This window comes from Acomys russatus, chromosome 28 (assembly GCF_903995435.1).
Source record: "Acomys russatus chromosome 28, mAcoRus1.1, whole genome shotgun sequence".
Taxonomy (NCBI): domain Eukaryota; kingdom Metazoa; phylum Chordata; class Mammalia; order Rodentia; family Muridae; genus Acomys; species Acomys russatus.
In genome coordinates this window covers 1,971,367-1,986,294 of record NC_067164.1, presented here as the reverse complement: position 1 = coordinate 1,986,294, position 14,928 = coordinate 1,971,367, and the positions used below count along the sequence as shown (strand labels likewise).

General features: G+C 44.7%; 1 protein-coding gene across 3 annotated transcripts in view; it reads left to right on the top strand.

Moving 5' to 3' along the window:
* Positions 1–10,090, top strand: part of Usp46 (ubiquitin specific peptidase 46) — a 66,580-nt gene extending 56,490 nt beyond the window's left edge. For all 3 annotated transcript variants that reach the window (XM_051170258.1, XM_051170259.1, XM_051170260.1), the window contains 4 exons: positions 3,629–3,712; positions 5,713–5,910; positions 8,965–9,043; positions 9,585–10,090. In XM_051170258.1, the coding sequence (XP_051026215.1) occupies positions 3,629–3,712; positions 5,713–5,910; positions 8,965–9,043; positions 9,585–9,686 (463 nt within the window). In that variant the 3' untranslated portion in view covers positions 9,687–10,090. The remainder of the gene's footprint in view (positions 1–3,628; positions 3,713–5,712; positions 5,911–8,964; positions 9,044–9,584) is intronic.
* The last annotated feature ends 4,838 nt before the right edge of the window (positions 10,091–14,928 follow it).

The following is a 14,928-nucleotide window of genomic DNA, read 5'->3' as shown; positions in this document are numbered from 1 at the left end:
ATAAGCCACCACCACGTAGTGGCATTGTCCTTCTGCCCAGAGGAGGAGAGTGACCTTTCTAAATGGTGCCTTTAAATTAATGCAGATTGGATGTCCCAAGTCTAAATGCTTGGGACTAGAAGTGGTTTGGATTTTGAGCCCTGGGATGGTCAACCCGTGAAGACTTTTGATGTATTTTATCTTATCCCAGCCTACTGAGAACATCTAGCTCTCAAGATGTGAGTGTGCTTGGCTCCTCCCTCTGCACTGGGCTTGCCTTGATTATTCTGATGAAGGAAGCAATCCCAAACAGTATCCCACAGCAGATGCTCTGTGAGGTTTTCGTTCAGCCGTGATGAATCTGATTGCACACTAAGGACGTGGACTCTGCAGGTTGGGCATGATTGCACGGGAAGGGTTTCCTTGCCTCCCGACCTCTTCCAAGCCTTTCTCTGTAGTGCAGAAGAAAGTAGCAGTTCTCAGAAACACTGTCTGCTTATCTCTTTCCCACGCTGCTCAGAAGCCACTGAGCTGTAGGGACCATGCGAGCTTCTTTGTGATACTGAAGGCTGCGCTTGGCCCTCCCACACACCTCATGTTGTGCCCTACCTCTGTGCCTCAGGGTCTCCCCAACGCACTTCCTTCTGTGAAAACCTGACTTGGGGGGCTGGAGAGATGGCTCAGTGGTTAAGAATACTGACTGCTCTTCCAGAGGTCCTGAGTTCAGTTCCCAGCAACCACATGGTGGCTCACAACCATCTATAATGTGACCTCATGCCTTCTTCTGGTGTGCAGGTGTACATGCAGGCAGAACATTGTATATATAATAAATAAATAAATTTTTGTTAAAAAAAAAGAAAACCTGGCTTGGATATGGCCTTTTAGAGAAAAGCCTTGATTGTTCCAGCACACATACATTTTTTCTTTTCTCTCTACTTTTCCTCTGGACTTTATTCTTCTTGCTGACTTCATTCATTCATTCATCCATTCATTCATTCAGCAGGGTCAGGCTGACTATATTCCAGTGGCCAAAGCAGACAAGATCTCTCCCCTTTTAAGAGTGCTTGCTGTGTAACCCTGGGGATCACAGTTGAGGCTCCTTCATCCAGGCTTGTTAATGCATGTAACCAGACATCTTGTGCATGTGTGTAACTGAAGTTCTGAGGTATATAGAGGCAGGAGGATGGTTGGATTTTAGGACCAGCTGAGAAAACATGAGCCACAGGTTAGAGTGGAGAACCTGCCTCAAAGGAATTCGAGAAGAGTGACAGAGGATGACGTAGTTGCCCTCTTCTTGCCTCTGTGCATAATGTGTGCACACACACGTGCACACACAGACTCACACACACTGACACACACACACACACAGACACACACACACACACACCTTTAAGAACAAAACAAGCAAATGAAAGAAAGCCAGCTGCTGCGGGTCAGAGCCTGGTGGAGCGCCTTCGGTGGTCAGGGAAATCTACTCTGGAGGAAGGCTGGTTCACTGAGCTCTGGATAGCTACCCTTCACAGGGTGGGGTGGAGGAATGAGACATGCAAAGTGCAGTGGGACACAGGGTCAGAAGATTGTTAGGGTGTGATGCCCATGGCCTGGGGGGGGGGGTGGTGGGAGTCAGATGGTTTCTCCTGAGTGCAGCACAAAACTGATGGAGGGGGGATCTTAGGCAGGGGAGTTACCTCTAGTGGTTTATGACTAAGCTGTATTTGCTCAATCACTCTTGTCTCGGTATGAATATAGTCTCCAAATCCCCAGGACCTAGCTCCTAGCTGGGAGTTCAGCAGATGGACAATAGATCACTAATGCCATCTTCTGCTTAATAAAACCTGATCATTCGGCTGCTGGGGGACTATGAGGAGGAAATGCCAATGGGCATTTTTGAAACTGCAGAATAGTATATTTATTCTAAATGCTGTTTTTAGCCTTTTGAAGTGGACCCCAGAAATGCAGAGTCAAATCTGGCAAAGAATGAAAGGGTGTGACATTTAGAAAGTGAAAGCTCTAAGTAGCAGGCAGGACCTTCTGATGAGATTATTTCCGGCACAGCCACAATGGCCTTTGTTTTCAAAAGAAGGCAAGCCAAAGTGCTTTTCCTCGGTCCTGTGGGAGAGCAGGGGAGAGTGGAAGGCCTCCACCTCTCTAGGTGACTAGTGTGTGTGCGTGTGTGTGTGTGTGTGTGTGTGTGTGTGTGTGTGTGTGCACATGTGTGTGTGTCGGGGGTGGGGGGGGGTTAAGTAGCTGGCCTTAGGCTCAACCAGGTCATAAAGGGTGATCTGGTCTCTCTGCTCTCACTTTCCTAGTGGCAGGCATCACCACAGGTAGTTTATGCAGCACTAGGGACAGGCCCCAGCTAGGCCAGCTCTAGGCCACCTGAGCTACACCCCTGGACTCTTCTTGGCTTTTGGTTTGTTTGTTTTTTAAGCTGGACATGAGGACAGTTGTGTATAGTTCTGACTTTAGGATCTTTAACTCTTGTAGCCTTTGGACCTGGAACCTCTGTGATACCATTTTTAATTAATATAGAAATATCGCTTTGGATTGTATGATTATCTTTTGGGGACTTGACTTAGGGTGTTTGAGTAGGCTTTTGCTGTTGATGGTATTTTTCTAAATTACAAGTGTTATTACTATTAATTGTTATTATTATTGTTATTATTATTGTTGTTGTTGTTACTACTACTAAATCCTGACTTTCCCCCCTTCTGAATCTATTAGAAACTTTAGTTTGTATCTGTCTGGGTCTTCTTAAATAAAGTTTTGTTTTGTTTTGCTCAGGGATGGGGCTGCTTTTGAACTCTCAGTGTAGCTTAGGCTGTCTTTAAACGTTCCGTTGTTTTGCCCACGCCTCCTGAGTGCTGGGATTGGAGTGGGAGTGTGTGCCGACCTCCCGAGTGCTGGGCTTGGAGGTGTGTGCTGACCTCCCGAGTGCTGGGCTTGGAGTGTGTGCCGACCTCCTGAGTGCTGGGCTTGGAGTGTGTGCCGACCTCCCGGGTGCTGGGCTTGGATTGTGTGCCGACCTCCCGAGTGCTGGGCTTGGATTGTGTGCCGACCTCCCGGGTGCTGGGATTGGAGTGTGTGCCGACCTCCCGGGTGCTGGGCTTGGAGTGTGTGCCGACCTCCCGAGTGCTGGGCTTGGAGTGTGTGCCGACCTCCCAGGTGCTGGGATTGGAGTGTGTGCCGACCTCCCGAGTGCTGGGCTTGGAGTGTGTGCCGACCTCCCGAGTGCTGGGCTTGGAGTGTGTGCCGACCTCCCGGGTGCTGGGCTTGGAGTGTGTGCCGACCTCCCGGGTGCTGGGATTGGAGTGTGTGCCGACCTCCCGAGTGCTGGGCTTGGAGTGTGTGCCGACCTCCCGAGTGCTGGGATTGGAGTGTGTGCCGACCTCCCGAGTGCTGGGATTGGAGTGTGAGCTGTTGTACCTGGCTTCTAAACCTCTCACGGCAAAGCTACAGCCCAGTCGTAGAACAGACATGTTCTTAGGGCGTAACAGTGCCAGGCTTGAGAAGGCTCCGTTGTGACTATTGCCCTGTCCACTTTGATTGGAAATTACCCTGCAGGTGATAGAGGGGTTTAAAATGTGGTGTATTAAGTATGTCTGGGGCTTTTTAAAAAAAGGTGAAAACATTTTTTTTTTCTCCACAGAGACTTCAGCAACACAGAAACGCTCTGCAGTGAACAAAAATATTATTGTGAAACGTGTTGCAGCAAACAGGAAGCCCAGAAGAGGTGCGTGATGGGCTGAGCAGGGAGGTGGCTCGCGTCAGTGGGGCTCCGTGGGTCTGCATCTCGGCGTCACAGAGCCGGTGACCTTCCTCATCAAGAAAACCTGCATAAGAACGCTGCCTCGGCGAGCCCTCATTTGCCCATCCCCTTTCTTCTTCTCATCGACAAGTACCAAGTGTTGCTGGGTGCCAGATACTGTGCTAGTACACAGTGGGGCTTAGCTCTACTCACTAACCCTCTTAGGACTGAGGATAAATTATACAAGGCACATACCGCAGTCCATAACACACAGTGGAGACAGCAGACGTTGGCTTTCTTACTTACGGCCAAAGATTTAAAAATGATCTGTTGTTTACACGGAACTGTGGAGCAAGGGCGCATCAGTTGCAAGAATAGGTGATAAAGAAGTTAGGACAGCCAGGGCTACACGAAGAAACCCTGTCTCGAAGAAAATTACTGTGTTCTGTCTTAGACTCTTATCCATGGTCCGCCATCTTTTTACCAGTGCCTGCCAATTACAGCAACTTGGATACTCCATGCTAACTAGTTGCTCCCCCCGTTATCTCATCCCCAGAAACCAAGAAACTTGAACGTTTCATCTTCCTGTGAGTTCCTACTTGGCATAAGTTTATCTTGTTGGTTCTAGAGCTTTCAAGGTAGCTCACAGATACTCAACGGTGCCCTCTAAAACTGACGCTCTAGACCTGGAAGTTGCAATGACTTTTCTGTCCAGCCTCCCTCACCCTCCACCCTGCCCGTCATGTCTTTCTCCATGCCATCAACATGACAAGGCCAAGCCCTGTAACTGGCAGCAGGTACTGTTTGTTGGTGGACACTGACTCTGTCTCCCATTGTGAGGCCCTCCCTCCGCCTCAGGCAGCCTAGGTCAGCCTATGTGGTGTGAAGGTGTTCTCTGGTCAACCCTGGAGGTTTCATGAATTAAAATGACATAATGTTTCTGGGAAACATGGAGGTTTTGTGTAATTATTATTTTTCCACTAATTTGTTTTCATGAGACAGGGTCTGGCTGTATAACCCAGGCGGCTCTAGAACTTGCCGTCCTCCTGTCTGCACCTCCCTCGGAGCTGTGGGATCGTGAGGCATGTGCCGTCATGCCTGTCTCTACTGATGTTTTTGTTTATTTTTATGAAGGGGCTTTTTTTTTTTTTTTTTTTTAACCTTAGTGGATTTCTCAATAAATAGTCTCCTAGAATTGGTCCTTTTAAAAACAATACATATAAAAGATGTGCACAGGTCCAGCAGTGTTTGTGCTAATTCAGTGCATTTGTCCGGGGGTGGGGGTTAGAGGGGAGAGAACAGGGTGGGCCTCTCCAGCACTGGCACACACACAAGCTGTTACCGTGTGACTGTTTACCCAGGAATGGTAGTTAATGGTCAGGCAGTGGGAAAGAAAAAATTGTTTATGTAAGGCTGAGACCAGAATAATTCCTCTAGGGCGGCGTTTCTCAAAACCTTCAGTGCACTGTTACATGTGAAGGCTTCAACAGGGAAAGCAACTGTGTTCAAACATGTCTATAGCCCCTGCCTCCCAATTCACGAGTGTAACCCTATGACCCTAGAGTTTAGCTGGTGAAAACAGCTTCGGCGTGGTAGGGAGCCCCTGCAAGGGTGAGGACGGGGCGTGAGCATGTGCCAGAAGCTTCCTTCTGCTAGTCTGTCATTTTGCCTGCTCCTTTTCTCAGCTTCCTTTTCTTAACTTCCCAGCCCTCCTGTCCGTGTACAAGGGAGTGGACTGTCCAAATACATTCCATTCTGCAGGCAGAAGCATAGCAAGAGATCATATGCCATGACCAAACGGAGATGCATGGTTGCGCTTTTCTCTCACTTGGGTTAGCCAAGGATGCAGGGCGCATCAATATCCATCCACCAGTGTATCCTTCGCCCGCTGGGCCCCTCTTGCTCTCGTTTGTGTAGGCAATAATGAATTTTCTTTCTCCGGTGGTCATTGGGTACAGTTGGCTTTCTGTTTTATGCTTTCTTAGGATGAGGGTTAAAAAGCTGCCCATGATTTTGGCCCTGCACCTAAAGAGGTTCAAGTACATGGAGCAGCTCCACAGGTACACCAAGCTGTCCTACCGAGTGGTCTTCCCTCTGGAGCTCCGGCTCTTCAACACTTCCAGCGACGCTGTGAACCTGGACCGAATGTATGATCTGGTGGCCGTGGTTGTTCACTGTGGAAGGTAAGGGTGGGCTTGGAGGCCAGGCTTCTGTGGTAAGTGTAGAACTTATCTTCTCATCAAAACAGGCCCGGCTACACTTCAAAATATGCAGAGATGCTTACCGTGGAGACGTTCCCTAAGAGATGCAGTGTTACGCAAGGTCATCGTTACGAGGTTGTCATCCAGGGTACTTAACGCACACTAAGACTAGGTGATGTAATATTAGCGCGCCGCTGGCCCAAAGACAATGTCGAGAAAAAACATGCCAGTATGAAGCACGGGCCTATGAATAATCATAGCTGTCCATGCGCACGAATAACCTGAGAACAACGGTAATCAACGGTTCTATCAAGGAAAGTAGTTTCCTCTCCTTTAGATAGAAGTGATACAGATGATGAGTTTAAAATGACATGGAGAAATAAGTGCTTGCTCGCTTGCTTATTTATTTATTTTGAGACACAGTTTCTGTGTGTAGCCCTGGATGTCCTGGAACTCACTCTGTAGACCAGGCTGGCCTTGAACTCCGAAATATCTACCTGTTTCTGCTGGGATTAAAGGTGTGCACTACTGCCACCAGGATTTATTTATATATATATTTTTTAAAGATTTATTTTTATTTAATTATGCATAAGTGTGTGTGTCTGTATGTGGGTGGGTACAGGTGCTGGCAGAGGCCAAAGGTGGCAGATCCTCTGGAGCTAGAGATGTTTGTAGGTCACTTCCCATGGGTGCTAAGGACTTGGATGCTCTTAACTACTGAGCCATCTGTATAGCCCCTGATTTTATTTTTTAAAAAGCCATGCATAGGTATAGGAAAGATGGCTTAGCAGTTAACAACTGTATGTTCTTCCACGTCTGAGGTTAGTTTTAATGCCTGTGCCCAGTGGCTCATGACCACCTGTAACTCCAGCTCCAACACACCTAACAGTTTTTCAGACTCAGCCACGTGTACATAGACACACGTGATTAAAAATTAAAATCTTTTAAAAAGCCATGTGTATCATAAAAATCACAATCTGAAGAGTTTTTTTTAAAATATGTATGAATCAAACATGGAAGTAATAGATCATATGTAATAACTTGGTGGCATTTTGGTTGATCAAAAATATGTCCTTAAAAATGTATCTTTTAATATAACTTTCAACATTCCCCCAATTCTTAAAACATAGCTTTAAAAAAAAAAATCACACTATTTAGCATGCATCTGCCCTTCCTTGCCTACCTTGGCCTGAGAGTGGAGGTCAGAGGACAGCCTGTGGGAGTCAGTGTTTTCCTCCTACCAAGCATATGCTAGGAACTGAACTCAGGCCGTCATCAGGCTTGACAGCAAAGGTTTTCACCAGCCGAGCTCCTTGCCGACTCCATTTCCCAGCATTCTACAGTGAGATTTACATGAGACCAAGAAAGGAAGACTCTAGATACAAAGAAGCCCAGGGCTTTGCTGAATGGTATTGGCACATTTAAAAAAAAATTCCACACTTGATATAATCATGGCTTACACACACACACACACACACACACACACACACACACACACACACACACACACAAACATACACGCACTCATATACTACCCTCATATACATGGTAAGTGATGAGGGGAAAGAATTCAGCCTTTCAATTTTAGCAGTGTAGCTATGTATTACAAATAATACTAGATGTAGGGAGAAGAGCGCCATTTGATGTAAACCCAGTGACACTTCCTCCTGTTGTTTTGCATACACACTTGCGCATCCTAGTACATGTAGTTATGCACTATGGCTTGTTAACATACTTCTGACACTTAAGTCAGATCCTGCCTCTGCTAAGAACCTCTGGCATCTTCCTGGTGTGCTCAAGGCAGAGAGCGAACGATCTTAGCTACCATACTGTGGTGCCAGGAAGGTCTGTCCCTTTGACCTTCTGCCTCCTTCGTCCTCCACTGGAGTTTCTTGGCTCTAGATGCTCTGGGTTTTTTGCTTTGTTTTTTTCTTTGTTTTTGTTTTTTGTTTTTTGAGACAGGGTTTCTCTGTGTAACAGCTCTAGCTGTCCTAGAATGTCCTGTGTAGACAGACACCTGCCTCTGCCTCCCGAGTGCTGGGATTAAAGGCGTGCACCACCACCGCCCTGCTGATGCTCTGACTTTTGACTTGATTGCTGTGTCTTTATTTTATGCTCTTCGGAAACTCTCGTCATGTCACGTACAGTCACGTGACTTCTCTCCCCCTCACCCCTGATTCCAGAGGACCCTCCTTCTGTTGCAGCTTATCAAATAACCCTTTCCTGGTATCCTGCTTTATGGCACTTCTCCACATGTGTTATGTGGTTGCTTTGTTATAGCCTATGGGACCCCCCACCCCAGACAACCCTATGTTTTTTGCACTGTTATAACAAATGACATGGGTCTTTCTACATCATGGGCCATTGGTGTTCTAGAACCACGTCTGGATTGGGCTTTCTTGTCACATCAGAGTATGGTAGAATGTGTCTCGTGGGAAAAATTTACAAGGGGCGGCGGCCGCCGATCTCTATCATGAATGCACTCTCCTGTGACAGGAGAATGGAGTTCAAAGTAATTCTTTTGTAGATATCTTCAAAAACCCCAAACCAAAGCAAAGCCCAGAAACAAAAGTTCCATCTCCTAACTCTTTTTTTTTTTTCAACAAGAATTAAATAAATAACTCAGAAACATTGTGATTCAAATCAACCTTATAGCACCAAGTCCCCAGAGAAGGGGGGAGGGGGACGTGTTTGTCTTGCTCACTGTTTTTCTGGTGCATAGTAGGTATACAATAATTGTGTTTTCCCCGTTGGCCTTCTATACCTTCCCATGACCAGCATGGTGCCAGTACCCAGATGCTCTGCCAGGTTTGTGGACTTAGATAAAAACTAGTCCATGGTTCTTTTCAGTTTGAAGCAGCATATCTCTATGGAGCCCAGGCTAGATTTGACCCTCAGCTTCAGTTTCTGAGAGTACAGGTCTGTGCCGCTGTGCTGCCTATACTCGATGACATTAGACTTTTTGCATTGATAACTGGAATGCTAATAAAGACGTGTGTGTTCGCCTGGTGACTTTCTCCCCTTCACTCTTTCCAGTGGTCCTAACCGTGGGCATTACATCACCATTGTGAAGAGTCACGGCTTCTGGCTGTTGTTTGATGATGACATTGTAGAGGTAGGTATGCAGGTTACTCTCATGGGAATAGGGGGGAGAAGGGAGCTGGGGTGGGGCAACTGTTGTAAGTGGTCCTGCCTTCCAGTAGTATGGAAATATTTAGAGTTTGTCTACCTACTTCATGCACTAACTTTCTTTCTTGTGAAGAAATATTATAAACTCTACACTCAAAGGTGAGTCTGGTTTAACCCACTAGGGTAGCTATTTTTGTATAATAGACTCTCAAGGAAATGAGCTGTGATGAACTCAAAGATCTGAGTAATCCCTTGGGTTGTTTTCTGAAAAACAGACTTGCTAAGTTTTTCAAAGGGCATCTATATATGGTTACTGTTAGAAGAAAGGATGAAAGGTTGTTTGTTTGTTTGTTTGGGGATTTTCTTTTGTTCCTAGCAGTTTGCATCTGTCAAATGTATAGAACGAATAATTAAAGGTTCCTAATTGCATTTCTATACCAACTCATGTTTCTTACATTTTAGATTTTGTTTTCCCAAGAATCACAGTAAATAATTACATTATTTTATTTTATTTTTCTTCGTTGCAGAAAATAGATGCTCAAGCTATTGAAGAATTCTATGGTCTGACGTCAGATATATCAAAAAATTCTGAATCTGGATATATTTTATTCTATCAATCAAGAGAATAACTTAGCGGAGTGTGGGACTAGTTGAAGCGGGGAAATCCTCAAAGCTCTACAGCCTTGTTTCTCTGCAGACCTCCCTCTCCCCCAGCGGCCCACTGATGTTATCACTCTGATGCCCACTGGTCCTGCCTTTGTGTTTTTACATGCAGCACCACTCCTGGTTCTGTTTTGGTCTGAGGTCGAGTTAACTGCCCTTGACTGTAGTCAGATTTATATGAATAACTGTTGCTAATTTTAAGATTGGGGTGAGTGTTATGCCCCTTGTCATGTCTGGCTAAACTAGAATGACATTTCCTGGAAATGTCATGGTCCACCTTGAGTGTTTGGTCGGTTTCCTGAGTGGTCCCCGGGGTCCCCTTTCCATGCATTCCTTTGACACACCCCGGAAGCTTTGCTACCCACTGTTGCCTCCTCTGTCGGGAGGAGTGGGTACATAGATGTTTATCTGTTAGGGCTGCACCCATAGCTTTAAGTTTGTGCAAGTGAAAATGTAAAAGTAGTGACCTCGATGCCGAAATCATCCTCCATGTTGGAAGAAGGTGATGCAAGGCTGTGGATGGTGGCCGGTGTTTGCACCCAACTGTGCTTACCTAGTTGGTAGAAAGAATCCCAGGGGCTAAGACATTATGGAGCTCAGGGCAGTCAAAGCCAAGAGGAAGATGTTGTTGTGGGTAGTGAGAAGTTACTTATCTTTCTACCAAAAGCCAAGTTTCAGGAAACTAATGCAATGCTGTTCAGTTTTAGTGACATTTTTCTCCCATCACGTCCTGTAGTTATGTTCTCCTCATATTTGGCGCTGCTAAGCTTCTCAAGCTGTCTTTCCCATCCTGCTGATGTCCTGTAGTCAGCGGTATCAGGGCTGAGATACTAGTTGACCGCCTCTGAGCATCTCTTTCCATCCAGTCAACACCAACATCCTTCCTGGATGAGGAAGATGAATCAAAACTCTGGTCACCTTGACAACCATCAGCAGATTGTACAGCTTCTTCTTCTTTTTCTTCTTCTTCTTAAAAAAAAAGAAAAAAAAAAAACCCCACATACAGTCAGTTTATGGAAGTGCTGGTGCATCCCAGGGCTAAAACAAAACTCTCCCTGAAGGAAATGCTTGAGTTAGTGGAGAGTGAGGTGGGTCACAGGAAGTGCTAGGAGGTGGGGGGAGGGGTGAGCAAGATGGCGGCTGTTTCTCGGGCTCAGATTCCTAGAATGCTTGACAAGACAGTTTCCCAGAAGAACCTCATCTCACTCTTTTCCCTTTTGTTTGTGTGTATTTATTAGAGCATTTGCGTATTGGTACCTTTTATTAAAAGGGTTGATTTGGTGTTTTACTGTTGAGTTGATCTTGGTTTTCCTACAAATACAATGAGTCAAAGATCTTGGCTTCCTTTGGGACGTCAGTTGACTTCCATACACTATACTATACTGTGAACGTGTTATGTTGTGACCTAATTAATACGTCAGCGAATGAACATGCAAACTCTTGGTGTAATGTGAACTAGAACTGCAATTGGAAATGTCAGTGGCCGCTTTGCAACAATGAAGAGGATAGCACTTTATCTAGGTGAAAACTGGACTTCTTACTTTTGAAATCTCATGAACTGTTTGTGACTCAGAACTTAAGCATGCTGACACTTCCTTTGCTCATGCTTGAAGGGAGATGCTTCATTCTTCCCTGGAGAAGACGAAACAGGGTTATTTCATGTTATTGTCTTATGCAAGTGACGAAAACGGACCTTGCCTTGGCTAGAGGCAATGCATATTTATAAATATTTTGTCTTTTTATTCCTCCATGAAGCATATTTATTAATCATTTACCTTGGAAGTGAATCTTCATTCTTTTAGGAGAAGCACTTTCCAAATGAAAGTGACTGGCAGAGGGAAAGATTTGTACACAGACAGCCCATATATTGGCCTGTAGTTACACAGGCTAAGGAAATGGTTACCGCCTTCTAATACATTGGCCTGTAGTTACACAGGCTAAGGAAATGGTTACCGCCTTCTAATATATTTGGACTTGATCATAGAACAAAAACTATTAAAATTATCTTTGAAACAACTCTTGAAGCTAATTTATTAGACAAAAAAAATGTTTCAATTGGAAGCCCAAATGCTATTATAAGGTTCAGCACATTTTTCTTTTCTTCTTTTTTCTCCTCTCCTCTCCTCTTCTCCCTCCATCCCTCCCTGCCTCCCTCTCTCTCTCTAATTATGTAAAGTTCCCCCCAGTAATATAACCAAAGCCATTGATTTTAATAGAAAAAGTAAGTTAAAATTCAGTATTCATGAAGAGGTTTTTGGAACAGAACTAGATGAGCACGGAGATGATTGTACTGACTTTCGGCTGGTTATATAGCGCAGCGGAGGAAGATTGGAGAAGACCAAACACACATACCTCCACCAACACTCCATCAGTTTTTCAAACGTAGGACTATCTGGTAATTATTTACCTCTTTTTCGGTAAAGAAAACACAAGGCAGCTCTGTTCCACTCCCCTCCATTTTTCTTTTCATAGAGAAATCAAGTTCTAACTTACCGTCCTTGGTTCCTAGCATAAAGCAGGGAATGAGAGTGGCGGTGAGACACGTGAGACCAATCCGAGGTCACAACGATAGCACAAAGACCCAGCAACAGTCCCCCAGAGGGGCGTTTGTGTGTCCTTTCTCTAGCAGGAGTAAGTAAGCCTGTAAAAGCTGGGTATTTAAAAAGAAAGTGTCTTTCAAGAGACTTTAAAACTTTTTTTTTAAAAAATGAAATGTTTGTTTTATTGGTTATTTGCTAGTTTAACATCTAGATTATGGTACATACAGTATGCTAAATCTTTTGTTTCAAAGAAAATTTTAGTCAGATGGTGATGTGTGTAGTCCTGTTACCCTGAGGCATTTTCTTTTCCATTTCAAGGCATCATCAGGTAGACTGGCTTGAGGCGAGCCAGGAATATACAATCAGGGTGTCAGTCTGAAGAGGAACCCATCCACGTGCGGCTTTACGTCCTGGTTATAATTTGGACTAAACATAAAATGGAAAATGTCAGAAACAGTCTTCATGGGTACCCTTAATCTCATGGGTACCCTTAATCTCATGGGCAGGCCTGACTCGGAAGTCCGGTCTAACTGGTGCGTAAGGCTTATTTTAGATGTGGAGTGTAGCTTTATTATGGATGGAGTTTATCTTTTAAACATTTCATTGGATCAACTTTGTATATTCATGTGTATTAAAATATTGTGCACTAAATGTCTCCCCCTGGTTTGCTGTTATCTGGTCCAGGCCTTTGCCAGCACCATTGTGATTAGCTCATGCAAATGACATGGGCCAAAGAAAATTATTGCCTATTTTTCTGCCTAATTAAATTTCTGTTTTCTAGTATTACATTAATTTATTTTTTGGCTCCTATTTCTGTAACCAAAATAGTTACTGTATGTGTGTGACATTCACTTGATTTTGTTGCTTTGAAAAAAAAAAAAGCTTGTAGTTTTTATTTAAAATAATCTGTATCTTTGATTTTTTTAAAAATGTAATCAATTCAAGCACTTTAAACAATACTGTCAGTCTCATGACATTTCACTCACCTTAACACCCTGCCTCTAGAAGTGTTTGCGAGAAAAATTAATAAAATAGGAATTACCTTCCTCCTAGAGAACCATATGTAAATGCTGTCACATGTGTGACCTTCAAGTCCTTGACATCAAGTGTGAGCTGGTGGTGAGTTCCTGTGCAGAGAGGGCATTATTCTGAACTGAGATTCAAAAATATGAAGAAGATTCTGCTTATTAGACTACGGAAAGGCAGCAGCGTGGTCGAGGCTGGTAAAAGCCACGTCCTGAAGGTCATGTACTTCATCTTGTATAACAGAATCCAGAAACTGCTACTGGGGAAACAGCCCATTGGGAAAATCAGTGCCAGGAATGAGAGCACTGGCTAGTTAGACTTCACAAGACTTCCTTGTGTGGGGTCTTACTGACTGTAACATGTTATTTCTAAAATAAGGATGTGACATCCAGCTCTGGGGTCCCATCAGACTGGTTTTCAGGAATAGCAATGTGTTCCTGGGGCTGGATTTTCTGGCCTGATTTGTGGGGACCCTGTCTTCAAAAATCTAAGCCAAATGCAGTCCACTCTCTACCCTGTGGTCAAGAGCAAAGGCCATGGGGGTGGGCTTTTCTTTGTAGCTAGTGACTTCAAGGGGTCCTTCAAGGGACTGGAAATTGCGACTTGACTTGAGTCCATGGCTAGGCCTCAGTAGTAAAAGACAACCCTACAGCCCAGGAACAGCGAGTGGGTGGGTAACTGTAGCCTCCTTGTTCCTGAATCTTCACTTGCGTTCTCACGCTTGACTCTGACTAGGCTGTTGGGAAAATACCCGACTTCCAGGGCGATCAAAGGAACAGAAGACCTCAGGAATAAGATGTTCTTTCTTGGGCTCTGTTTTCTTCCTCCTTTGTCAAATGGACTTCAAGGGCTACAAACCCCTCAGAGAACTATTTCTAGCTCTTCACCCAATATTCTTCTGTTTTCACGAATGCTTCAAACACCTTTGCTGGGGCTGGAGATATGGCTCTGTTGAGAGCACTGGCCGCTCTTGCAGAGGATCTGGGTTTGGTTCCCAGCACCCACATGGTGGCTTACAACCATCCATAGCTCCAGGTCCGGAGGATCCTATGCCCACTTTTGGCCTCTGTGGGTACCAGACATGCATTTATTGCATATACACACATTCAAACAACATGTTCATACACATAATAAAATAAATATCAAGCAAGCAAACAACTTACACCGTTAATAGGGAATTTCATTTCAGTGGCTTCTTCCTTATGTGAGTGTGAAAACTTTGCTTAGTCACCTTCCTTGGTGGTTAATTTATAGTTCAGGTTTATTCCTCAAATCCAACTTACTTTTCCTAACAGTACCCCAGGTGGAGGGATTCTGAATTTATTATTTAACAGTTGGTGGGGGCATAGACAGATAGGGGCCCTCTTCTCATTTCTTGCCTCAGAAAAAGCTCTATATGAAAGAAAATTAAAACTTTAAGTTATAGAAATACCAGACATGGGATGGGCAGCGGCATTCAACCCAGGCATTCAGTACCGATGTCACCAAACAGTCCTGTTCTCTTTCTTGGGGCCCCACCTTTTTCTCGCCACTTTTAGCATCACCTCAGCTTTCTTAGCTCCTACTGCCGACAACAAAATTTAAACCAAATGCAAATCCATTGTATTTCCCCAGTGGATTGGTATTTTGCCTTTTAATCTCA